The 27543-nt window shown below is 45.3% G+C and overlaps 1 protein-coding gene across 1 annotated transcript in view; it reads right to left on the bottom strand.

Moving 5' to 3' along the window:
* KLF12 (Kruppel like factor 12) overlaps nt 1-27543 on the bottom strand; it is a 309284-nt gene that overhangs the window by 261208 nt on the left and 20533 nt on the right. The window contains exons 2-5 of the mRNA XM_048494118.1: nt 11307-11422; nt 10944-11215; nt 9678-9767; nt 8652-8742 (exon numbers count right to left, since the gene is read on the bottom strand). Of these exons, the coding sequence (XP_048350075.1) occupies nt 8652-8742; nt 9678-9767; nt 10944-11215; nt 11307-11422 (569 nt within the window). The remainder of the gene's footprint in view (nt 1-8651; nt 8743-9677; nt 9768-10943; nt 11216-11306; nt 11423-27543) is intronic.

The raw sequence follows: 27543 nt of genomic DNA, 5'->3' as shown, positions 1-27543 counted from the left end.
TTTATCCCCCTCTTTCAATTGCTACAGTTAAGTTGTTTTTAATGACATAGAAAAGACAGCATAATATCTTTTATGAACCAACAATTGTTGAGATTATTATAATACACTCGGAGGGGGAAAAAATTCCACTTAAGAATTTATCATATATTCTTAGAGATGGAATGTGCAAGTAATGATAAAACATGCATTAAGAAAAGAAGGCAGTCTGAAGAGCTGTCACTAAGCTAAGCAGTCAGCCATGGCCGGTATTGAGATGGGAGGCCAAGAAAGTCCAGGGTTACTGTTCAGAAGAAGGCAACTGCAAACCATCTCTGCTCTTCTCTTGCCTTGAAAACCCCATGGGGGATCACCATGGGCCCCTCCACACAGCAGAGGCAACTAGGGTTCGACTGGCGTCACGGAAGCTTGCTGAGTGACCTTGGGCTAGTCGCTGAGTCTGGACATGGCACACCCACCCTAGCAGAAGGAGAGGAAAGGGAGGGAGGGGGGAAGGGTGGCATGCAAGGGAAGAGGAGTGAGGGAGGGGTGGCATGCAAGGGAGGGGAGCCCAGTAAGTATTTCAACTCGGACCCTAGTATTTGTATGAAAACCTCCAAGAAATACCAGTGGTGTGACCCAGAGGCAGGCAATCGCAAAACCCCTCTGAACATCTCTTCCCTTGATAACCCTGAGGGACCACCAAAAGTCAGATGAGACAGATGTAAACATTGAATAATTAAGCTCAGCACAATTAAAGGTATATGCTATAGTGATATGTCTATTTATGTAATAATATTTGAAGGCTGCTATTTTTGCCTGGTTAAGCGAACAAGTTGCCTCCATGCGGGGACTATTTTTGTGACTATACAGACTTTTGTTCACATAAGGTAAAGAGAACCTCACTACATGAATGCCAACAAAAAAACAGTTCCTATTTCTGGGCTTATTATGATGTGACCAGTAAGCTTATGCTACCAACCTGTTTGCAACAGTAAAATGCTGCATGAATTCTGCGGTGCCCTCAAGTTCATTCCAGAAGCACAAAGTAAGTATCAGCATGGAATCTGCCAACTTGATAAACCCAACTTTTATTCTGCAAATTTCTAGAACTCATAGTTATCAGAATAAAAAGCTCATAAATACATGGGCAGTAATTTGGGGTTGCTCAGAAACCAACAGAGAGCAGGAAAGAGTTTTTAATAGGTAGAGTACAATTTTTCAGCTTCATCTTGCTGGAAAACAAGCTCTCTTGGAGAGAGCTGACCAAGCCATGTTGGTCCATGTTATGACCATCCTGTGGGTGGACTACTGCAATGCATCCTCTTCTGAGGGTCATCCCCAAATTAAGCCCCCAAATTCCGGAAGTTCAATGTAATGTAAAATGGTGGTGGTGGTCAAATCACAGCTGACTTATGGCAACCCCATATGCAAGAGATGTTCAGAAGTGGTTTGCATTGCCTGCCTCCAGGGGTGGAGCAAGGGGGAACTGTGCCGGGGGCCCATGTGCGCCCTAAGCCCCTGCCATGCCCCCACCATGCCCCTGCAGGGCAGAGGCGAAGCTAGGCCAGAGTGCACCCGGTGCACACTCTGGCTTTTTCGCCACTCCCCACGGCACACACCCCCCATGGTGCCCCCATGGTGCTCCCCGCGGCAGCCTCCCCACGGCACTTCATTCCACTTACTTTTAGGAACGGAGCAGGCCGAAGAAGCCTGCCTACGTTGCCTGGGCCTGGTGGGAACTACATTTCCCAGGAGCCCCTGGGAAGCAGGCTTCTGGATATTCCATTCCTAAAGCAAGTGGGGAATGCTCGGGGGGGGGGGGGGGTGAAATTGGGCCCGTGGGGTCAAGCAGCGGAAGAGGCAGGAGATTTTTCCGCCCCGTGACCAGAATTGGTGCGCCCGGTGCGTTGCGCACCCCCCTTCCCCTGGTGGCTTCGCCACTGCTGCAGGAGCACACAACCAGTGCATCGCACCCCGCACCCCCTTGGTACTATGACACTGCCTGCCTCCACATGGGCTGAGTGATTTGCAGGAGAACTGTGACTGGCCCAAGATTACCCAGCAGGCTTCATGCCGAGGCGTGGGGAATTGAACCCAGTTCTCCAGATTAAAGTAGGCCACTCTTAACTACTACACCACACTGGCTTCCCATGTAAAACAGTTAAACATAAAACTAAATGAATGATTAGCATAATTTATTTTGATCTCAGAACCGATTTGCTGGGTTGAGGTTTGGGGTGGAAGACAATGTTAGACATACCTTGCCCAACTGAAGACGAGGAAACTTGGGGATATAAATGCATAGTAGGAGGAGATGGAAGGGGAAAGAGACTATGTGCTGCCCATTCAGACTACAGGAAAGATGGCAGGTTTCATGGTATTAAAATGAGAGCAAGTATTCTGTCCTGGCTTCCAAATCCCATCTTGCAATGTCTTCTTCCCTACCACTGTTCTCCAACCCAAAATGGGCAGAGGCTTAACACAAAGAGGTCCACCATCTCTGGCTTCCTTCACTTCTCCCATAACTACCTTATTATGCTATTTTGAGAAAACACAAGCTATTAATTGAAGCATCATCTTCAGCCAAGATTTACAGCAGAGCTGTGTTAGAGCTATTAATGAAAGCAATCATGTTGACTCCTCCAATCCAACACTGCCACGGTTTGCTCTTCCCCTTTAAAGTAATAAGAAACCATTCTGTGGTTGTTAAAATAAGGGGAAGGGGAGTTATTAATCAATCACTGTCATGGTCATAGACCAGCATAAGGTAAATAAAATAAAACTAAAAGGATAACATGTAGTAGAACAGTAAATATGTATATATCTAAAAAGAAGAAACAAAACCTACTGGTAAAAGGAAATTGTGAACATAGAAATCATAGAGTTGGAAGAGACCCCAAGGGCCATCAAGTCCAACCCCCTGCAATGCAGGAACACACAATCAAAGAACTTCCAACATATGTTCATCCAGCCTCTGTTTATAAAACCTCCCAAGAAGGAGACTCCACTACTCTCCAAGGCAGTCGAACAGCCCTGACAGATGCATGGGAACATCAAGGAAATAGGAAAAAGTATAAATATATAAAGACTAAAAGGGAATAAAAGCTTAATAACTATAAAAGAATTATAAAAGGGGAATAAGGGTATAATAAAGTAAGGAGAGTTATAAATATGGCACCGGGGCCCAGAAACCTGCACTGTCACCAAGACTTTCAAAAGCTGGCCTATTTTAAAATTTATTTCAGTGTTAAAGAGAGACCTGCACTTATTAAGACATAACCTATCATTCATTGTATTACAAAAAAACAAGGCCTTTCACCCACATGGAACACCAGTCTTTAACTCAAGTCTTCACCTGGATACAACAGAATCCAATATAATACCATACAGCTTGGACCACTAATAAAAATTATCTTAATTCCTCTTTACTCCCAACCATCTTTCCTTCTCCTCTTTTTAGGAAATTTGGGTTTCTAATCAAATTGGTTTTGATCAACAAGAAATTCGAAGAGAGAAATGTCCAAAAAATTTCAGAATTTCACCCTGTACATGCTCAGAGGCAGGCAATGTTTTTCCCCAACCTTCCTACCCTAGCGTATGTTATGTTCCTACCCTATGTTATACAGCGTATAACATAAAACAAGAGCCAGTGCTTGCATTACGAAAGCGTGCACTGACTTCTCTTTGAAAGAGGAACGAAAGAGAAATTCCTCTTGTTAAAAGCGAAAAAGGGAAGAATTGTCAATGGCTACTATATCTAAAGAAACAGTTAATTTCTTGAGGGGGAGAATTCCCCTCCCCCATAAGTACCCCACTAACTGCTATTAATTTGTGTCTTTTATACAGCAGCCTGGCCTGGTTTTTGGTTATTTTGGATAAATGTTTGCAACTCCCCTCTCCAAAGGCTCAGGGAGACTGCAGCTGTAGCAAACAACCACCAGCCAGAGGTTGAGAAGGTCAAGATGTCACTGCAATGGCCACATGCTGGCTTTTCGAAAAAACAAAAACTCTTGGAAAAGGCATTTCCTCTTGGAAAATGCACTGACCCCACCCCACCCCCAAGACAGAATGGCGACCCTTATGCAAAGTAGGGGGAAAGAACATCATGCCAAAGATATAATTCTGAGAACCCTGGTACATTTGAATATAGTCATCCTACGATTCCGACACTCTCTTTGCGGTACACTGTCCTGGCTGGGTTCCTTGTGACAAAAACACCCTTTTACATGGAAATTGAGAACATTGAAAGTTGCCAAACCTCCGAGTGAAATTTTCTTGCAGGAAAGAAGAAAAACCTTGGAAGGGAGGAAGATTAAACATCTGACTCCCCACTCTGGTCAGTCACTTCTTCCCCCAGTAACACTTTCTGGAAAATGCAGAAGTGGAGAAAAATCCTTTTGCACAGTACGACAGGGAACTGCATCCGGCAGCTGCTTTAGGGAGACCCCATTTTGATATGACTCAGACAAAACTTGCACAAAGTTTTCTACTTTGACATTCTCAACCTGGTTTCTTAACAAAATATTTCTTGGCACCGGTTTTATGCCTAATAAAGGTTTTGGATTTGGAACAAAATATTTCAGACATCAGCTTCCCTCATCTCCTGGGACAAGCAAGATTTGTTTCAGGTACTATTTTGTGAACGGGAAGGGAACGTATTCTATTTCGTCTTTTGTCCAGGTAGGGTGGCCAGACTACTTGGCAACCAGGGGAGATATTGAGGTAGGGGAAATATCACTTCCAAGACATCACACCTCTTCCCTCCCCTTTTCTTTTTTAAAAAATTAGGGGAGTGGTGTATCATTCCACCCTTGGGTATCTTTAATACCATAGGTTAATAGTTTTCCATAGCTTATTGATTTTATTATTTTTAGATGAGGCATTTATATGAATTTTTGTATTCGCATGTATTGTGAGACACTCTGAGCCCACTTTGGTGGGGGACAGTGGGGTATCAAATCTAATACATCTAATATAATATCTCTACAAATAGTTGGGAATTCTATGGTTAAGACTCTATGGTGCTTGGCAATTCCTAGAGAGGACTGATGTCACTTCCAGGTTTCCACTGCTGCATGGTGGTGATTTTTTAAAGACTGCATTATCCCCTGACGGAAATAGGAGCCAGGGAGGGAGCTCAACAGCCAGCTATGATACGTGGGGACAGTAGAGCTAGCAGAACCTTTTCAAACCCTGTTTGTAACACCACTTCATGTAGGTTCAAGGGTGAAAAGCAACATACTCTTGAACAAAACGCAGCCCTTCCTGCAAGGAACACCACAGTGGGCTTGAGAGAAATAATGCACGCCCATATCAATGAGAAAGCATTAATGGAAGCGGAGGCAGCACAGCTGGTATACCACAGATTCAGTGCAGGGTAGTACAACCAGTAAATACACACTGCTACCTCCTTCAGGGGTCTGCAACCTGCGGCTCTCCAGATGTTCATGAACTACAATTCCCATCAGCCCCTGGCAGGGGCTGATGGGAATTGTAGTTCATGAACATCTGAAGAGCCGCAGGTTGCAGACCCCTCAGTTCTGGGGGCTTTTATCCTATCATCCCACTTAATTTGAACTTTACTTCCAGTCTAAGGAGACTTCCTCTAACTTAAGGGGCTTTTCTGATAACAGTAGATCTACTGAAGGTAAGTTTCCTTCAGCTGGAGAAAGGATGTAAAGCTGAGCCCTGTGGGGAATGTAGGTCTCATTTCTCAAAAGTCAGAAAGGAAAGGTCTGGCCATCACTCATTTTGTATCTACCCTAGTCAATAAATAACAGCAATACCATCCCCTTGCCAGTTCCTTGGCTCCTTTCCCAAGCCAACACTGCAGCCTCACGTAATAACAGAATTCCTCCTTCCTGCAGCTAATTTTCTGCATCACGGTTCTAAGCAGAAGTTAGAAGGTCACTTCCTGTCTCCCACTTTGGAAAGTGCCTCCAAATCAAAACCATGTAATGCGTAAGAAAGCTGGAATCGTCCATATCACATTCAGTGAGGTCATTGTTTGAATTTTACTTCTTTTCCCTTCACTACTGGAGCCTACCGTATCCAGCCAACATTTTCACTAAACCTCAGCAGTTTTCCTCCTTAGTATATAGCCGTCAACCACATAACTTCTGTACATGCAAGTTCCACATCCCCAGCAGAGCCTTATTGGATGGCCCAAGGGGAAGCTGGCTTCCTTTGCAACCAGCAGAAGTGTCTGCATATAGACATGATGCTACCTTATGCTGACACTGGTCTACCTAGATCAGTACTGTCCTCTCTGACTGGCAGCTGCTCACCAAGGTCTCAGGAAAAGGTCCTTCACATTACATGCAAGCTTAACTGGAGATGCCAGGGATTGAACCTGCAACCTTCTGCATGCAAAGCAGGCATTCTACCTCTGAGCCACGGCCCCTCTTTCCAAAGCTACTTGTATCCAACTCAAATGTTTACCCTTTGTTATCTTGCATTATTAATGTTGTTTGGCAATTGAAGACCCTCAGCATGCCTACCTGATGCTCACTGAGGTCAGCTATTCACAGTCCTGCCTCGCCAATTACCTTTTTAAGAATTATTTATAAACATACGTCCTAGCCCAAAATTCATGACTGCTTACAAACAATTACAATATCTGTAACAAACTGGGTGAAAGCTGCAAGGAGGCCATACAAGGATACAATATCAAATGTCCACAAATGAGCTGGGGTTTGTGGATCGGAACCGCAACGGCCCACTTGAGCTAGCGCCACCACCTGGGAACGTCAAGAAGGGTGTCTGCCGTAACTGAACCAGACCACTAGCCCATCTGGAACTGGTGGGCCACTGTGTGAGACGGAAGCTGGACTAGTGTTTGATCCAGTAGGGATCTTATGTTCTTAAGAGTCTTTCACATCTTTAACTTTGGATACCAGGGATTAAACCTGGGACCTCCTGTATACCACGCACAAGCTCTTCTACTTAGCCACAGCGCCTCCCCTCTGCACGTATGAAGTCACCTTTCTCACGAGCACCTAGCACAGTGGTGGCGAACCTATGACACTCCAGATGTTCATGAACTACAATACCCATGCTGGCAGGGGCTGATGGGAATTGTAGTCCATGAACATCTGGAGTGCCATAGGTTTGCCACCACGGGCCTAGCACTACACCAAAGTTTCCAGCAGAATCCCAACCTCAAAGGAAAATCCCAAGGGCTCCACATGGTCCATGAGCCACTGAGACGTGTCCCTCCAAGTGACTGAAGGATCCATGTTAAGAGCTCGCCCTAGAAAGATTACAAAACCTCATTACTTTCCGGCTCCTTGGGCAAGAGGGTAGGCTCACCTGAGCAAGCAGGTGGCATTGCCTGCCAGGACAGGTCAACTGTAAGGTCCTGTCGAGAGATCTACCAAAGCCATGCGTTCTGAAGCAAAAATCCATCCAGTGGAATTACGTACAAATGGAGAAGAACAAGAGTTTGGATTTACAGTCTATTTTTCTCAATTGAAAAGTCTCAAAGCAGCTTGCAAACTCCTTCCCCTCCCCACAACAGACCCTTTGTGAAGCAGGTGGGGCTGGGAGAGTTCTAAGAGAACTGTGAGTGGCCCAAGGTCACCCAGCAGGTTTCAAGTGTACAAGCCGGGAAACAAATCCAGTTCACTAGATAGGAGCCTACAGCTCACGTAAAGGAGTGGGGAATCAAACCCGGTCCTCCAAATTGCATTCCCCTGCTTCTAACCACTGCACCACACTATACCCAATGAAGATTTTTCTCTGGGACAGAAAACAGTAAAACCAAAGGGCCGTGTTATGTGACCTCTATGCCAAACACAATTCACGTCAGTTTTCTTATCAGTCTTATGAAGAAACAAACACAGTGAGAAATTTGTTTTTCAGTTTCTCTGACCCCTCACTTCACCACTGCCTGAATCAGAATCCCGCTGAACCCCAGCTTAGAAACTGAAAGAGCACATCTGCCAACAGTCCTGTGGCTGCCACGCTGCGTCCAAGTTATGCAGGTTATGAAGGAAGCACTGCGTTTACCCGCTTCACCTCCGGTTCCCTAAGTCGAGGGACTCCTGCCGTGCCCCCACCAACACTGGCATCTGCGGCAGTCCTAGTGCCATGAGGAAACACCGTGCGTGACCTGAGAGCAAAACAGAAATGGCTCAACCTTCTCCCTCCCACGCCCCCCCTCCCAAGAGCAGAAAAGGAAAGTGACATCATTGTGCCTGCAAAGGAGGCAGAGGGAAAATACTGCTGCTCAGTCCGCTCGCTCCCTGTCCTCTGAGAGCCAGAGGCAAAGAACAGAGAAAGCAAAAACATTTGGCTTTTCCGGCCAGGTACGGGGGTGGGGACACACACACAAACACCCATGCTATTCAATGCTCCAAACAAGATGCTCGGCACAAGGCTTTTCAACCAGAGACGCGCTTCGACTGACTTTGGCATGCTGTGTCATAAAGGAAGAATTCTTCCTCTGTTGACTTTCACTGCACAACCAAGACGCTTCGGTTACGATGCCAACCTTACCCAGTGCACTTAGCTGTAGGATGCAAGAGACACAGATGGAGAATGTGTGTGTGTGTGTGTGTGTATAGGCTCTAGCTCCTGTTTCATTTCAAGGCTGGAGACTAGCCGGAAAAATGGAACGCGCATACCAGGGCCATATAAAGAAACCTCACAAGACTGCCACGAATACCTACCTGCCAAGACACTGAAGGGAGAAGAGAGGAGGGCAGGCGGCCAATCAAAACAGGATTTTGTGAGCCAGACGACCAAACTGGTGGCAAAGGACTGGGTGGGAGCCTTCAGGGCTCTGGGCTCCTACATCTTTGTCCTCCAGCACTTTACAGAAGTAAAATCCCACAAAGGAAGGCCGGAATGGAGTGAAACGGAGTGGTTGCATAGCTTCCTTCCACCCCCAATGTTCTTGGAAATAATACCAGATCTGGCAGGAAAGGGCCCACCCTACATTTAAAAACTGACCGCTCATATTCATGGAGGCCGGCCCCCTCCCCTCCCCCCAACCCAGCCCCGAGACACCCATTTTCATATCAGCCCATTTACTTAGCTAACCAACTCTGTCCTCCAGTAAGGGAAGGGAATGGAGGTTTTAAAGGTGGTTTTAAAGTGTGACGTTGCCTTGATTGGCATGTGTCTGGAGTAAGGGCTTATGCACATGCTTTTGATGTAAATACAAATGCTCCCTCCCCCTCCACCCCCACCCCCAGAAGACTTCAAGTAATGCTTATGCAGTTTTTAGGAGGAGGGGCAGAAAAAGGGAAGAAACAACATGCAAGGAAAGCATGCAGCGCAATCCCTCCGAAAACAGCCCTGAGCAGACCCCACTGGGAAACCCAACAATAGCAGCTACAGTGTGTTTATCCAGATTATGCATTCCACTGTACTTATACATTTGGAGACCAAGGCAGCCAGCTTTTCAACACTGGCTGAATTGCTGTAATTATTATTAAAGCACACAGCAAAAGGCGAGTTCGGTTTGCGCGAGACAGGAATGCGGAGGGGCAGGGAACGCTGCATAAATCAAGCCCTCTGCTTCAAAAGGAATACTATTATTAAGCATCCGGCTCCCTTCCCTCCGCTTCAAAACAAACAAAACAAAGTTTGTCGAAAGTTCCGACAACAAATAAGCAAACAGGCTCGGCTGCATCTAAAGTTCCTGCCGTAACATCAGCTCCCCGGAGCACAAATCGCTATTCTCAGGTTACCCTACACAGAGACAAGCCACCGCTTCCAGACTGGGTCTCAAATATTCATCACGACTGGGTCTCCATGCAAACTTCTGCCGGCAGATCCACCTTGACGGAAGGGGGGAGCAAGCAAGAAATAAATGCAAGAAAATAGGCTGGCCACATGAACTCTGCCCTGTGGCAAGTGACAGTTCCAGATCATCTGGACCAGAACAATAAGGACCTTAGCTGGAGGAACACAAGAAGGGGCACCACAGCCTTAACCCTCTCGTTGCCGCCTCTCCCCAAATACATACGCACAAAAAAACCTGGGGGGTGGGGGCGAGATGACAAAGTCCTGCCGCACAACTCTCAATTCACCCGCCTGGTTTTGTTCCCTCCCCCCTTTTGCCGCCCCCCCCATTTTTGGATCTGATCATTTTGCTCAGTACACCATCTATATGCATGCATTATTATTAGGGGGGGGGGGAAGGTAATTTTTGTTTGTTTGAAAGCTTGGTCATCTCCCCTCCTCGGTTTGGGAAAGAAAAAAACCCTTTTTTGCTCAGTTTTTAAAATTTCCCCCTCCCCAATATATCCTAAACACTTTTTTTGTGCAAAAAGATAAAGGAAAAATCGGCAGGGTGGGTGGGCCAGCCAAAGGGGTTCGGCATCCCAGCCGCCTGTTTATTCTGGCAAGAAACTAAAACGAGAGGCACAGACCTGAGCCGGAGCTGAACAGCAGAAGAAATTTCTCTTTCCCCTTCTGCTGTCCCCTCTCTGTTGCGCACACGCACACACCCATGAGCGCACCCCCCCACACACACCCCCAGTTGTCTAGATCTACACACACAGTGCCCCGCCACTCACTCCCAGTCTGCTCCATGCAGTTCTCAGGAAATGAATTGGGGGGAGGGAGGGGGGGCGCACAGAGCCCTGTTGTACTTGCCAATGACTTACCCGGATCACATGACGCGCCCCATGCAGGGTGGGCCGGTGGGTGGAGGCGCTCCCCGGCGGAGCGCACACAATGTAGCGCGCAGGGGAGCCTCACCGGGGGCGCATCGGGTTGCATGGGGGCCCCGCTTGGGGTGGGCTGGAGGGAGGGGACTGGGGGGGCGGGAGGAGGGATGCGCTGCGGCAGAGGCGGCTCCTCTCGCCTTGCCCCCAAGGTGCGGTGGGCGGAGGAGGAGGAGGAGGAGGGAGGGGGCAGGGTGGGGAGGGGCGGAGTCGCCACGGACCCAAACAAAAGCCCCCCCTCTCTCCCTGCTCCGCCTGCAACGGGGAAGGGTGGGGGGAGATCGCCCAGGAAGCCCCCGATGAGCGGCTTTCTTTTGGGGATGGATGGATGAGCCGGAGTCGACCGGCTGGACCGCCTGCGGGGGAGAAGGAGGGGGGTGATCCCTGCAACAGTCGAGCCGGAGGAGGAGGAGAGGGAGGCGTCTGTGCAGCCAGCCCAGCCCCCGGCTCTGCTCCTTCCCCTCCCGGGGCAGGGCAGGCAGCGCTCCCCCAGGGAAGGGAACGCCCACCCCAGAAAGCAGGGGCGCCCCCAACCCTGCTACGCTCCTGTCGGATCTCTGCAGAAAGAGGCACAGGGAAGGGAAAGGGGGGTCCTTGTTCGGTGCAGGGACGACCACCCCTCCAGGAGGAAGGCCAGGGAGGGGCTGCCTGGCAAAGGGTCTGGGGAGGGGGCGAGGCTAGGTCGCTGGAGCGGGAGGCGGGCTGGGCTGGGCTGGCCAGGACCAACCGGAGGAAGAGCAGGTTGGCTCTGGGAGACGCGCCAGCTGCTGAGCAAAGGGGGTGGAGGGGAGGAAGGCTGTGAAGCCCCCCCCCCACTTCCTTAGGGAGGAGGCTGACAGCAGGTCATTCCCAGATTCTGTTCCCAAAGAAGGGGGAGGAAGAGGAGGGCTTCAGCCGAGGAAGAAAGGAGGCTACCCGTTGTGTCTCTGTCTCCAACGCTTCCCTCCCCTCCTTAAAACTGGCAAATTTGCACAATTATCAGTGCAGCCCTGAAGAGAGTTACTCCAACCTGATCCCATTCATTTCATCAGGCTTAGGGCGGAGGGGAGGAAGTGTTTAGGATTTTACTGTGGTGCCCGTAGTATCCTTCCAGGTTTAGCACTGCCCCCAAAGCAGTTTTCAGGTAAGCTGGCACACCTGCACCAAGGATGACCAGGTGGCTCAGTGGCTGCAGGTTCAGCAGAATTACTTGCCACTGAAGGGGGTGTGTGCTCAGGGGAGCGAGTTTGACCGACTTACCGGAGGTGGGGCCCTCTGAGAGCAGACAACAAACTCTGAAAGCAAATCTTCTGAGACAGAGGTTCCAGCTTTTGCGCCAACCCTGCCTGTCTCCCCAGGGGCAACGCTCTCGTGACTCAGCTGCAAATTATTAATTTGTCCACACTTATTTTAAACAGTTGTGCGTCTTTGGCAAAGGAAGCTACCAGGGTTGCTTATCAAGGAGGAGAATCCAATAGAGGATAGAAGGAATTTAGCTTTCCTCTTCGGCCATTTAAACCCACAGGAGGAAAAACAGGTCATCCCAGTGTTACCCCTTGCTGAGGGAAACAAATTCCAAGTACCAGCAAGTTTTTCTCAGCCAGTAGTAACGTAGGCCCAAAGGGTGGCTTTTTCTGTCATAAATCCCACAGGGAGGAAAGTGTTCAAACTTCCTTTAAGGCCGCTTCTTTGATACACTTGCAATGGGGAAAAACAATTAAAAAACCCAGTCAAATCATGACATGTAGCTGAGCTTTGCTAGAAGCTGCTAGAAGTTTGAAAAACTGGGGTGCCCGTGTAGAGTAGTGGCTGCAAGTGTTGGACTAGAAGGTTCAAATCTCCACTCTGCCATGTTGGGACGCTTGTTTGGTGACCTTGGGTTCTCACTGTTTCAGCCTAACCTACCTCACAGAAAGGCGGGGTATAAATAAAGGATGAACAACATGGCATCCTGCCCTGACTAGAACTCCAGATTTGTAATTTGGTCCTAAACAAGGGGGGGAGGGGGACATAATAGGTCCCAGGGCCCTGGTATCAAGGGAGGGGAGTTTGAGCCCAGCACCTTCCCCAAATGAATATCTCCGCCCACTGCTCTACATCCCAATGGGTACAAAGAGACCCAACCTAACTACCTGAGTCATTTCTCTTCATCCTCTTCCCTGTTAGGGCTTCAAGCGGGGGCGGGGGGGGGCATTTTCAGTGGAGGAAATGGGATAGAAGAGTTAAGCTTTTTCCTTGCCTTTTCCTTGAGGCAATAGGCCTAATTCTAATTGGCCATCCCATGGCAGCTTTTTATCAGGCGTTGCAAGCACTTATTAACTGGCCTCAGACAGGCCTGGCTTCCTTGGGTATTTTATTTCAGTTAATCACAAAAATAAACAGACCAAGAAAAAAACGTAGGTGGCCGAATCTAATCCCTACCTTTGCTTTCTGCTTTCACTCTTGAACACACAAAACTGCATTGTACCGAGTCAGGTGATTGGCCTCTCAAAGTCAATATTGTCTGCTCTGATTGGCAGCAGCCGTACAGGGTCCCAGGTGTAGGTCCTTCCTATCACCTGTTTACCTGCTCCTATGTGAAAAGGGGGGGGGGTGCCTAGATGGAATCTGAACCCTTCTGTATACAAAGCTTTACCCCTGTATGCAAAGTGTTACCCCTAAGCCAAATCCTTCTAGTCTGATTAAGACTTCAGGGCAGTTTAAAAGCCTGCTCACTTGCTGATTGATATTTCTCTTGATGCTAATTGAGGGTATTAACGCTACTGGTATTTCTGATATTAAACAGAGAGTGGAACACGCTCAGCATTTAAAACACAATACAGTGTTAGGAACTTTGTTATCAGCCTATGAATATTAGACTCCACACAGTAGAATCGAGTCATAGCAGTCCACTCTGAACCCTTTTGACAAGGTGGGGGGGGGGGATAGGTTAATCAATACTATGGGCTGAGTCTATTGACCTCTGTGGGGTTAATACTGAGGAAAGATGCTTAGGCTATAAATAGGACATGGTCCAACGCCTAATATAGCAAGGGGAGGTCTACTCACTGCTTCATTGGAAAGCTCTTTGGCTCCATCTCTTCAGAAGTAAGGCAGGATACAAGTGAGATGAATTTACAATTCTGGTCCATCCTTTTGAAGGCTGAAATTCCCTAGAACTGGACTACCTCAAGCATTACCTCCTCTTGTATAAGCTTCTGTTGAAGATCATTGTTGGGCCTCATTCCAGCTGCGATAAGTGGCCACAAAAGATAGGGGTTCTTCTGTGGTGGCACCTTGCTGGCACCCTCCCACCCTGTCTCTATGCCCCTTGTGCCTTCTTGTTGTTTCCCCAGATAGCTGGCAGTTATGTGTGTTGTCTGATGTTTCCAGGTGCCACTAGATCAGGGGTAGGGAACCTGCGGCTCTCCAGATGTTCAGGAACTACAATTCCCATCAGCCCCTACCAGCATGGCCAATTGGCCATGCTGACAGAGGCTGATGGGAATTGTAGTTCCTGAACATCTGGAGAGCCGCAGGTTCCCTACCCCTGACTAGATTGTTTTGCAGTGCCATCCGAAGCAGAATTACGCTCTTCTAAGACCACTGGAATCAATCGGTCTAGAAGGGAATAATTTTGGGGGGGACTGCTCTGTTACTCTCTATTTTTAAACCCTCTTTTATTGGTTCTTTTCTGATTTTGTTCACTTCGGAATTGCTTATCGCTGGCAACTTTTCAGATGCCTGTCAAGAGAGTGGGGTTTTTTTTAAAAGGAAGAGGGCAGGGGTAGGTGGTTTTTTAACCCAGCAGGATTTCTGATTGGCTGTGCAGATTTTTAAGAATGTTGCTTTGGCAGCAGCTGCCACAACAACACATGCCTTCCTTGTGTGACTGAAGGTAAGCTGGGGCAACCATTTTGTACCTGACTCCACCTGCAGCAGCCATTTTGTGGCTGCACCCACCATGCTGTGACAAAGTTCTACAAGTGCCCAAAGGCTCAAAAAGGTTGGGGACCTCTGGCTTGTAGTTTTGATTTTGATTTTGGCCATATTGTTTTCCTCTTTAAAAAAAAACACACACACACAATAGTAAGCTGGCTCGAAAACTTCACTTGTGAATAAAATAAAAACAATATTTCCCAAAACCGAATAATAGGCCTCGACTTTGAGCTCCGTATGGCTGACTTTTCACATTCCAGCACAGAGAACAGTGTACAAAGCAGCCTTAGTTGAATACAGAGTGTGAAAAGACAATGATTCCTGGGTGGTCAGACCTTGGTATGACTGTCCTGGGATTCTTCCCTTCACTGCTCCTGATGATGATGTGACGAGTAAATGTGGTATAGCCACAGAGTGACTGTATTTGGTGACCCCCATCTGCTAAGGGATCCTGTGAATGGAGGTAGCAGCAGATGTTCCAAAAATTGATCTGCACACTGAATTGGTCCCTCACCAAACTCAAGCAGCGTACCTGGCACAGAGCCACAAATATGCCCTGGTACCCCACAAACAATAGAGCTCTACTGATCTAGAGAATCCTGCCTATCTTGTAAGCAACCAATATTTAAATCGGTTTAGAAAAGACCCACCAAGAGTATTATTGAACTGCTTGACAAAAATATATATAATTTCCTCAAAACAGCAAGTTAATAGTTTTTTCCCTTTACAGCAACTAACCCAGGAGGCAACTAATTGAGGGAAGAAATAGATGGTACCTATCTGTTGAGAAGATCTGGGACTTCTTCGTATTTGACAGAATTTCTCACTAATGAAAACTCCAGAGTAGACTAGCTGTAAAAAAAATCAGCCAAAATTCCAGGGGCTATGTAAAATATCTTTGAGAGAATCAGTACTGCACTTTTTGAGACAGAGAGACAGAATCGCAATGACTGAATGATATCTCCTGAATTTCAAAATACAGAATCAGAGAGCAGACCATTTCCTCAACTTTAAACAACTGATCTGCTTAATTTAAAATGTGTAGGAATGGCGAAATGTAACAGAACTGTTTTCACAAGCATTTGAATTAGTTTAAAATAAATAGTTTAAAATGCAACTGTGACAGACTCTCACACCTTCTTAACTTCTTCAAGCAGGGAAACCACTCACTGACCTAGCTCGTCAGATTTTTCCCTTCAGGGACTGAGATGCTTCAGAAATGGTAGCATTTGGTATAATAAAAGCACTTTACCTCAGCGCTTTAACTGACACAGGTGGTGAAGGATGCCTGTTGACTTAAACCTTCCTGGGTAAGTCCCCCAATAAGGCACACAAATTAAGTACTGGGGCAGATTTTAAACTTAAACAGAATAAAAGGTTTATTAACAGAGAGGAGTTCGGTAAGGGAGATAAATAACTTGGAGAGAAGGAACGGATGAAGCAAATGGCAGGAGAAATATATATACACTAGAGCCTGACACAAAGGCCGTTTCCACATGGCCACCCTCGGGGGGTGCATCGGCATATATGACGCCGACGCACCCCCATGGGACCGTCGCATGAACAGTCCCAGTAGGGGCGGGGAAGACGGCGCAGCCTGCGCAGAGGCTGCGCCATCGCCCGAACGCCTTAGCGTCCCTCCGACCTTCCGGCGCGTCGCCCAGGCCAGGGGACACGCCCCCTGCTCCTGCCTTGGCAGCGAATGTTCAATCCCGGGAGCTGTCGCGCAGGGCAGGGGGCGTGTCCTAACTGGCCTGGCGGCGCGCCGGAAGGATGTCGGAGGGATGGTAACGCAAGTATCTTCAGAGAAATGAGGGAAATGCGGCGCCTTCCAGCGGCCTTTGCCTAAGTTTTACCGCGGCAGCAGTTGGAAGCCGCTGTTGCCTCCTGAAAACCTTGCCATCAGGCCGAGCGAGGTTGAGTCAAACAGCGGCTTCTTTGATGTCACTTCCCCTCTTTGGGGTTGATTCGCGAGGCCACCGCCTGCTGCAATGGTTAGTGCAGTGACGCCATCGCGAACCCTCCCCAGAAGAGGATGCTGTTTTTAGCGTTCCTGGGACGCTGTATTCCGCCCGTGCGGAAACAGCCAGAGATTTCAGTATTTAGTTTTTCAAGCACAGACTGAATAAGATTGTTTCAGTTCTCAGTTACTGCTCAGCTTAGATGGTATATAGTTGTCTCTTAGATGGTACAGTTCCTTAAACTCAAGATGTTCTGGATAATGGAATGTTCACACTCAGGGTCCTAACAGGCTTGGTACATATACTCAGTACCCTCACTCAGCCCTCAAAGTTAGAAAACCCTCAAATAAAACATAAAGCACCCAACTGAGGAAATGCAAAGCAAACCCCAATACCCCAGACTAACTGGTACCCATGAATTCTTCCCTCACTTGAAGATATTCCACACTGGTTTATATCTATGACCCTTCTGCTTGGCCTCTTAAAAAAACCCTCCATCAGTTCTCTCAGTCTGTCTACGTTATTGCTTTTACCGCAGCTTGCAGGCTGATATTAGCACAACCACAATGTCACATTGACTGAACTGCTCCCCTCAGAGATGTTTTGTTTTAAACATAGTTAAGGCAGATAGCACTTAACCCCAAAAACTCTGAAGTCCAAAAGCATCTCAAATAGTCCTGTCAGGGAGGTAACCTCCTCCTCCTCTGCATCATCTAGTCATTAGGCCAATCAGAATGCCACAGTCAATCAGGTGGCTTCTCTAATTCCTAGGCCTCCATGCCTCACTCAATGTAAACAATGCTTTGCTTCAGACAGACCTGCACTTTTAAAATTAACTTCTCTTCTGCAGTTCATCACAGCACACATTTGCAATTAGCATGTATTCCCATCCGATGCCTTATCAGGAAGATTTGCAGGCATCCTCTCAGATGAGAGACTTTGCCCTTACAGAGATAACACCCCTGATTTAGTTTCCCATATTATTTTGGAATATTCTCTATTCAGTCATTTTCATAAACTCCTTCTTCATTTAATTAATATTATTGGGAAGAACTATCTGAATAATCCAATGCTGGTTCAATTTCTGCTAAGTGACCAAGACCTGCACTTCATTATGACAGTAGCAACTTTTTTGACTATAATTTTAAGACCTTGAATCAACTGAAACGTGTATATGCTGAATTTTAACTGTTTTAATTTTAGTATGTGCCCTTTTATTAAATTATATCGATGTAAAACAATGAACGTCATTAAAGGTAACTTGAATTTGAATATAGTGAGAAGTGTTTTGCTTCATGTTTGTATCTCCATGAAAGAGACCTAAAAGCCACCTTGAGTGTCCTTACAGGAGAGAAGAGGGTATACATTCAAACTATTTTTTTTGAGCCAGTCATACACTCAGTTTAACTGACCTCACAGTATTGTTGTGAGATGGAAGGAAAAACTGGAGAAACACATCAAAACTTGCTTTGGGTCATCACTGGGAGGAAAAGTAGAACAAAATATTAAAATAAATGCGAGTTAAAGAAATAGGTACTTTGCATGCTGGTTGTTATAACACAGCTTCCATGTGTATCCTTATAGCATGACTTGGTTTGTGTTTCTCTGTTACAGCTGTTTGAGGCAAGACCAAAAATAAAGTGGGAGGAGAGTTTGGCAGATGAGAGGACAGAAAAAAAAATACTGGGAAGAGTTACACAAGGATACTGTGTGTACCTTCCTCTCAAAGTAGCCTTAAGACTGAGTTGTACAAAGTCCAGGGCATGGAGGCTTTTCCCTTACTAAGTAAATATGGACTGTTACAACATCAGTAGGAGAACAGCATTTCCAGAGACCTGACATACTGTTACAACTTCACTTCCTGGTTCAGTATTTCCATAGACGTGAGGGGGGGCCATACCCAAATATTGCAGGCAATTCTAGGCACTGCTCCCACACCTCACCAAAGATACCTACAAATCTAACATTACAATCCTATGCAGAGTTACCCTATTCTAGATTTACTGAAATGAGTGAGGTCTGACTGGAGTAACTCCTCTGAGGATTGCAGTGTAAGATGAAATCACACTACTGTGAGGTATTCTTGGGTGAGGATAAGGAGAGTCAAACTCCTGCATTTTCCTTGTGGCAGGAGTTTTCTCAGCCCAGGAGATGTCTGTGGAGCAAGAAGATCTGGAGGCATTACAAAGCAGCGGCATCTTGCGTGGCTGGAGATGCACAAGCAGCTCTCAGCACTAAGCCCAAAGGATGCCTCAAGCTCAGCTCAGGGTTTTCAGTATCCCTGCCTTTGAGGGCCTGCAGAATAGTCTTAATTAAAAATTTCACATTTAGGAAGAATCTCTACAATAAAAATGGATGTGTTCAGGGGCGTATCTACTGCAAATAGTGCGCACTTCACTATGAGATCTAAAAGCAGCCCCCATAGGAGAAGGAAGAGCACTTGGCTAGGTGTGAGGCCAGTTCAGCCCACACAGATTGCAGGGAAGTGGGGATGTCACTTTTAAGGTGTGGAATCTGAGCTTGGGTTTACCTGGAAGAAAGGAACTAGCGGTACTTAATGGCACCGTTTCCCCCCTCCCCCTTTCTTGTGCATCTGCTTGGACTCTGTGCTGCTCAGAGAGATGCTCCTTGACCAGCTTCTGAGCCTTCTCTGCTTACTTGCCTGGAGGAGGTTCAGATCACAGCTATTTGCCCCCCAAAGTAGGTGGGGTTACTTTTCTGAAAGTATGGATAGGTCTGCTCATTTCAAGTGGAGAGTGTGGATGGGTCTGCTCAATTCAATGTTCTATCACTCCTGCGATCGAATGCTAGCATTAAAATAAAGAAATTTTAAGAACTGCCCCACTGATACCTAGAAACGCTTGCCAAGAAGTAGGCAGGACTGTTTCGGCATGAGTGGAAGGAGGCGGGGAGGAGCAAAAACCCTAGAAGAAGCTTGGAGGACTCCTGCTGCTAAACATTCCACTTTGCTCACTTTTGCAAAATGCGGGGCTTATGAGATTTGCAGTGCAGCGAGTTTGGGAGGGTGGAAAAGATGTCTGCAAGCAAAACAAATCACAGGTGCATAATAGGCCTCTGAATCAGACACAAGATGAAAAAACAAGAGGAGCATTAATGATACCTAATAATAAACTACAATGTGAAGCAGCTAGCCTAGTTTGCATTGTGGATTGGATTAAAAACCCAGATCAAAGAGTAATAAAATTAGAAACGGCAGATTTGGAAGAAGGTTGGCACAATTACCTGTGGACTGAAAAATCAGTCAAAAATACAGTGCAAAAATGGATATCATGTGATTAGAGATGGATTATTCAGAATTTGGGAATCCACCCGAAAAAGACTTAGTCCTCCAATATCCCCATTAATGTCTCCTATAGAGGCATACTATGGGAAGAATGTGAGAAAAAATAATGATTTTATAACATATGGAGATATGAAGGCAAAAAAGTACAATGTCTACTACATTTCCAGCTAATTTCAAGATTTAAAAAAAGCACTCATACGGTAAGAGGAATAATAAGGGAGTTGACTGAATTTTAAAAGGTGATAATGCTGCAAAAAGAACAACTATTAAAAATTAGAAGCTATTACTTCAATTTGAAACAGAATCAGTTAAAACATGTTTGGTTAGATGGATGCAAAATGTGAAGGAAGAAATCTCTCTCTAAAATTTGCAGCCAGCCAAACATCTAGAGAAAATTGGTACAAGATATTTTATCAGTGGTATGTTACTCCTAAGGATATCCTGAAGATGGACAAGAATTATAAAGAGAAATATCGGAAATGTAAAGATGTGTATGATACTATCATATATGTTGGACACGAGAAAAGACAAAAGAAATTGGCAAAAATACATAACTAAATCCGAAATTTTTTTAAAATTTTAATTTGCTGTGGAAGCCAAAAGTATGTTATTAGACATTCTGCCCAAAAAATATTCCAAAAATTTTGGAAGAATTGTTTAGATACATGATAGATACAGCCAGAGTTACACTTGTCGCAAAATGGAAAGCAGAAGCATGCCTATATCGAGAAGACTGGGAAAGCAAACTAGCTGAATATGCAGCAATGGCAAAACAAACAAACCATGTGAATCAGAGACCAATTAAAGAATTTCAAGATGAATGGAAAGCATAATATTTATATTATTCCTAGAAAACGGGGCACAGAAAAGGAGGTTGTTGAAATGACAAATATGAATTATTAATATTTCTCTTGATAAGTAGTATTGAAAATGTGTCAAAAGGAGAATGAAACATAAATGTACTATGAATAGATAATAATAATAATATGGGGATTTAATTTTCAATGTTTGGGAAGCATTTTTAGAAATTCACCATAATAAGCAACACTGCAAGTCTTTGTAATGTATTCTGTTTTATTAGAATTTATCTTATAATATTGTTTAAAATCACTATCAGTTTTATCTTAAAGAGTATCTTATTATTTATGTTAAAATTATGATGCTTTTTAACATCTACATGAAGCTGCTGGGGGAGGTTATCAGGAGATTTGGAGTAAGGTGCCACCAGTATGCTGATGACGCTCAACTCTGGCCCCTTCCGCACAGAACAGGGAGAGCGGGTTGCAGGCGGAATAAAGTAACCTGTTCTCCTGATTTCCTGTTCACATGCCTTTGTGCAGGCAGCAGCCAGAGCCCATGGAAATAATGCAGGTTGCTGTTGCGCCTTCCTCTTCACACAGAGGCATGAGTTGTTTTTTTCCTTCCCCTTACCTTATTCGCTGCATAGCCACGTGGACAGGCTGGCATAGATCCTCACAGCCATGCTGCCATTCCTGTGACCCCACATGGCTAGGCAGCTGTGAGGTGGGGTCCTATAAAAAATGGGAAGCACGGCCAATTAAAACGCTTCCTGGGGCAGCCGTTCGCTTGTGAGCAGCTGCTATCTGAATTAAAACAAAAGAATCACGAAAGTGTGATTCTTGAAAAACCTGGGGGGGGGGGTGAGGAGAATGCAGAGCGGACTCATGTTAGGAGCGGGAGCCATGCGAAGTCCTCCCCCAGGTTTTTTCCCATCCCCAGTCCGGGTTCATTGGCCCGTGTGGGAGGGACCTCTGTCTCTCTGTACCATCTGAATGAGGAGAGGTGGTCAACATTCTTGACAGGTACTTGGAAACAGTAACAGGCCAAATGAGGGCCACTAAATTGAAACTCAGTTCAGACAAGATGGAGGTGCTGTGTATCAGTGAGAACCTTGGTTGGGCTGATGATCATTTAAAAATCTTCTCCTACTGCCACTCTGAGTAGCAGCAGGAAACAGGTATAGGGATAGCCTGCCCCTACAGGGCAACTGAAGCTGTGCTCTTTTAGTTCTTGTCTGTCTTGGCCATTTGCCTAACCTCTCTTTCTGGCATAGGCATTTCATCTGTACTTCTCAGGTGGCCCTTTTCTCCCTCTTTTATTCACCACCATGACTCCACCTCCCTTCTTCGCCAACTATACTCACACTCTTTTACCCTTTGTGTTTCTGAATGATCTCAAAGAATCATAAAATCATAGAGTTGGAAGAAACCTCAAGAGCCATCAAGTCCGACCCCCTGCCATGCAGTAATACACAATCAAAGAACTCCTTACAGATGGCTATCCAGCCTCTGTTTAAAAACCTCCAAAGAAGAAGACTCCATCACACTCTGAGGCAGCGACTTCCACTATTGAGCTGCCCAGGTTTTAAGATTAGCACATGAAATCCTTCTAGTGATAACCAAAACAGGGCTTTTTCAGTGGTGGCCCCGAGATTGTGGAATGATCTCCCCCTGAGGTGCATCAAGCATTTTCTCTGTCTCTATTTAGAAAATTGGTAAAGACAGCTATTTACCTGAGCCTTTGGCTGGTTTCCCCCTTTGAAAATTTCAGGATTTTAAAAGGTTTTTAGGGATTTAAATAGTGTTTGGGGGGATTTAAATAGTGTTTTTAGGGATTTGAACAGGATTTTTTAGGGATTCTAATAGGCTTGGAGGAATTTTTAACAGGCTTGTACACAGTTCATAATTGTTTTTAAGTAATTTTTATGTCGTATGTTGTAACTTGCTGAGAAACATTGCGTATAGGGCAGGTTGGAAATATTTATAAATAAATAAATAAATGTTATTAAATGCTCATAATAAACAATAGACATGATGACAGCAGTTATAAACAGTAAATAGTGTCATAATAATCGCTATTTACTGTTCAGAACCACTATCATCACTGATTGCCTACTGTTTATTATAGAATTATTTATTATATTTGGTTTATATTCTTTCTTTGCTTTGTCTTTTGATATAACCGTAGCTGTTGTTTTGATATGGTTTTTAAAAAATTTTCTGTCTATATTTGGTTAAAAAATATATTTCTAAAAAATATCCCCACTGTTCTCCTAGTCAAGGGCTGCAATTTTTACTACTCCTATGAACAGAGCCAAAGGGAAAGAAAGAACTTGCTTTTCTCCAGCTTAACAGCTGCAGAAGTGTGCTCTCACAGGAATGTGTGTGGGGAATCACATTTCTTCTTTCCTCCCTTTTCAGAAAGTAGGAGGAAGGACATATTTTCCTACCAAAACATCCTTCCTTTTGGCACTGGACCTATGGTGGTGTTTTCCTTATTCTGGCCAGAGGGACCAAACTATGGGAGGGGGGCATTTTGAAAATTCCACCCTCTGCTCCAAAATCTCCATGATTCGATAAGCCCACAGGGAGGTGTACAGACTTATCCCCCCTCCCCTTCTTTAGTTTCTTCCTGTTAACTGACTCTCAGCATTTCAGGACTCTTAAAGAGTATTATGTCCTCATGACATCATCAAAGGGATGATCTTTTCCTTTTGCCCCCCCCCCCCCCCCGGGTCACCTACCCCTCTTTTAATGAACACCTGCAGTCAGCATGCCATTCCTTCTGGACTATTTTGGCTCACCATCTGACTGCTTCTGTGGCATCCTCCCACAACCTCACAGTTAATCCACAAGGGAGTCTCCTCCACTATGCCATGGTCAGACAGTTTAGTAACAGATACGACAAACTAGGGAGCCATGAAGAAGTATGAGGTTGGGGAAGAATTTGTAAATCCCACCCTCAAAATCTTTCCCTCTGGTCTCTCCCTGCCCCTTTAACTGTCTAGCAACAGCTCTCAATATTCTGCGGCCTATTCGCTCATTTCATCCCTTTGGATCCATTTCATCATCCACATAGAGAGGAGTCCGTTTATGACAAGGTAAGCAATATGGTTAGCATCTTCACTTGAGAGATGGTTTAGGCCAGTGTGGTCAGAGACTTGGACTAGGCCAGAATGTCTCTATGCCACAAAAGTGCAGAATTTGGTTTCCAGAGAATGTCACCATTCTTTAGAAAAATAAGAACAAATTTCTTGGGCTTATGGCTGTGAAGATATGGTCCATTTTGCAAGGAGCACTTCCAGCATTGCTCCTTGCCCTGCAGTGCCTTCACAGTGAGGGTCTCCTCATCTTCTCCTGTTTCCTTGTTTACACATGAGGAGCTGACCCACTGCCTGCTGTGTGGCTTGCACAGCTTGCCTGCCCCCACAACTGGATCACTCCATCACCCAAGCCAAGAATGAAAATTGCTGGTTTGGGGGTGAGGGTGGGGTTTAGCCCTTTAAATGTAATATCAATATTTTTATATTGATATTGTTCAGGCTGCTACCATTCTTTTTGGGGGGGGGGGTAGAGAAATGCTGGCCATGGATCCCCTCAAGGAGTCGATCTGCACATTGTCAGTATGAGAAATATTGATATTACATTTAAAGAGTAAAAAATTTCAAACAAGCAATCTTCCTTCTTGGCTTGGATGGCAGAGAGACCCAGAAGGAGCACCAGGATTTTCCCACTCTTGCTAACCGCTTTGAGGATCTATACAGCTGTAAGAGTAAGCGTGTCTGTACAGAAATCTCTGCTGCGAAGGAAACATTCCCTCACTGCATAGCAGGCCTACTGGTATCTCAGAGACAAGCAAAAGGTGACTGAATAACATTTCTAGTAGCTGGGAATGGGGCTTTGGTCTACTGCATCATTTCTTGCAAAATAGGGGCAAATTACTTGATTTTTTAAAAAATTGTCCATATCATTTGACATTTTTGGTCAAGGATTTAGATGGTCTGGGCATGATTCATTTTAAGCAGCTACATTTTTCTTTGTTGTTTCTTGCTTCTTAATAAATTCTTATCTTTCCTAGATCGAAAATGCAGCTGCGGCAGAACATTGAGAATGTTCTTCCTGTATAGTAAAAGTACATTCCATCTATTTGCTTCTGAGCGCTCTCTGTCAAAGCAGGACAGTAGTCATGCACAGTACACAAAGTCCTGGAAATTTAAGAATGAGAAACAGAAGTTCACATTACGAAGAACACAAGGCTTTAGCATCAAATCTGCCCCCATTCTAGTGCCGTGGTGGCGAACCTATGGCACTCCAGATGTTCGTGGACTACAATTCCCATCAATTGGCCATGCTGGCAGGGGCTGATGGGAATTGTAGTTCATGAACATCTGAAGTTCCATAGGTTTGCCACCACTGTTCTCGCTGATGTGGAATAGACAAAGGAACTGGACTTTTGGTTTGTGAATGAACAGCACTCTGATTAAGAGTCATAAGTGCATTTGTATGCAAATAAGAATTTGAGATGTCCCTGGGAGTCATGAATTAAGTGTCCCAGCTGTGTTATTGCAGGTTGGAAAACATGCTGATGAGAGAGGAACGTGCCCAGTAAAAGGGGTGGGTGGGTGGGTGGTTCCAGTCCTTCTCTTATCCAGCAAAACAAAGTATGACAATTTTATTGGGCCTGGAAATGCTATTGCAAAATCCCAGGATTCTGTATGTGTCATGGCCCAACCACTACTGATTAGTGAACTTTTAAGACTTAGGAACACTCAGAAGCTCTTGGGACGGGTTCAGCCCTTAAACTTTGATGGGTTCTTGATAGCCTTATGAAGATTTTCTTTGAAGTGAAGAACTCCTGCTAAGCCTTTGGAATTCAGAGATTTGGTGTACTATATCTAGCTGGCGGGTATTAGCAAATTCACAAAAAAGTTAATGCTTAAGGAAAGGAAAACTTCCCACTGTTTTAAGGAAATGGTGATGAAAGCCCTCCTGAAGCAGCTCTTCCTGGACCTAAACAATTTAAACAACAAGCTAGCAGCAAAAATGCCCTCTTTTGCCAAGATGTTTTAGTATGCGCCAGCTGAAAATTTTAGATTATCTTCAACAAGACATATGATTACAGATAACTTTTATGCTGGTGTTTTAAAACTTTTATGCTGGGTTTTTACATTGACAGTGGGATGGTTTTACTGCTTAGAGATTAAAGTGAATTATTTTGCTTTATGTATATATTGTTTTCAGTCTGTATCTTTTATTTTCATGGTTGTCTTGAGCAGGTATCTGGGGAAGAGTGATATAAATTACCAAAATAAATGAAGATTAGCAGGACCATTTGAATCTAATTTCCAACCTGGCTTTGGAACCCAAATGTCTTGATAATCTTCATTGGGTGAGAGATGTGGCAGTGTGACCCTGCTGATATTCTAGGAACTTTCTGAGGCTATAATAACTCCATACTATGATTTTGACCAAGATAGTTGAAGTAGGGATTGGTGGTTCTTGTCAAATCTGGCTAGCCAGTATCAGAAGGTAAAGAGGTCACTTCTTACGGGGTCCCACAAGGTTCCATCTTGTCTCCCATGGTACATCTACATGAAACTACATGGTGAAGTCATTTACGCATTTTGGAATGAGGTGTCACCCAAATGCTCGTGACATCAAACGCTATTTGTCCTTTTCAACTGAGTCAGATACAACTGTAGTTCTGAACCAATGTGCGGAAGGGGTTATGGGATTCTTTCCGAAGTGAGCGAAGTGGTGCTGGTTGACTACCAGCAAGAAAGAGCGCAGGGTTCTTGCCAAACAAATGTAAGCTCATGGTAAGGTAGATAAAATGAGAATTTGATGAGCATATTGCTAAAATATTTAATACAAATTATATACATTCTTTTAAGTAGATCATAAGTAGGAAACCAGCCAGAAAGGTGAATATATGGTTGGATGAAACATGAGTAACAAGATTGCTAAAGGAAGACAGGGAGACTGCAAACAAAAAAATGAATGCTGTCTTATTTCACAGTGGAGAATATGGGATGGTTATGTAGCTATTTTCAGAGAAGGCATCTGGGAATCTAGTCAAACAGAGGAAGCAAGAGATACAGTTCATGCATCGTTCATGAATTCCATTATACTGGAAGTCTTCTCTAGGTGTGGAGATTTGGGTGCACCAAATCCTGGATTCGGCCCAAATCTGGGCACATTTGGGCATATTCGGGCCCAAATCGGCCCAAATATGTCCTTCCCGAATATTTGCGAAACTGAATGCAAGGCATTTGGGCTTTTGGGGGTATTTTTGGTGTTTTCCACATTTCAGCCTGCAGGGGATGCACTTTTTAGGCTAGTGACACCAAAATTACAGGGTATCATCTGGAGACAGATTGGATGGTACCACCTGTGTTTGGTGAGGTTTGGTTCATGGGGGTCAACGTTATGGACCCTCAAAGGGGTAGGCCTCATCTCCTGATAGTTCCCATTGAAAACAATGGGGGATGGAGCACCCCCTTTGGGGGTCCATAACTTTGCCCCCCCACCAAACCTCACCAAACTCAGATGGTATCATTAGGTGATACCCTGAAATTCTGGTGCCACACTAGCTTTAAAAATGCTCCCCCTGAAGGCACAAAGGCAAAAAACAAAATACAAAAAAATAAGACGGAACCAGTCAACTTTGGTAAAGTTTGCTGGGGAGGGGCAAATGCTATGGGCAACCAGTTGAAGGTGAACACAAGTCCCACAGCCATCCAAAGTTTAGCAAAGTTGGTTGGTTCCTTTCAGAAAACTGATACCTGCAGCCCTGAAGGAAATTAGACACCCCTATCCAGAACAACCCCACCTCCCAAAGCGCCCCCCCATCTCCAGCACAGAGCCAGATGGGCATAACAGCAAGCCCCATTGAAGTCTTTGATGGGAAAAGTTAATTAATT

Source organism: Sphaerodactylus townsendi, linkage group LG04 (assembly GCF_021028975.2).
Source record: "Sphaerodactylus townsendi isolate TG3544 linkage group LG04, MPM_Stown_v2.3, whole genome shotgun sequence".
Classification (NCBI taxonomy): domain Eukaryota; kingdom Metazoa; phylum Chordata; class Lepidosauria; order Squamata; family Sphaerodactylidae; genus Sphaerodactylus; species Sphaerodactylus townsendi.
This window is presented reverse-complemented; position numbering and strand designations above follow the sequence as displayed.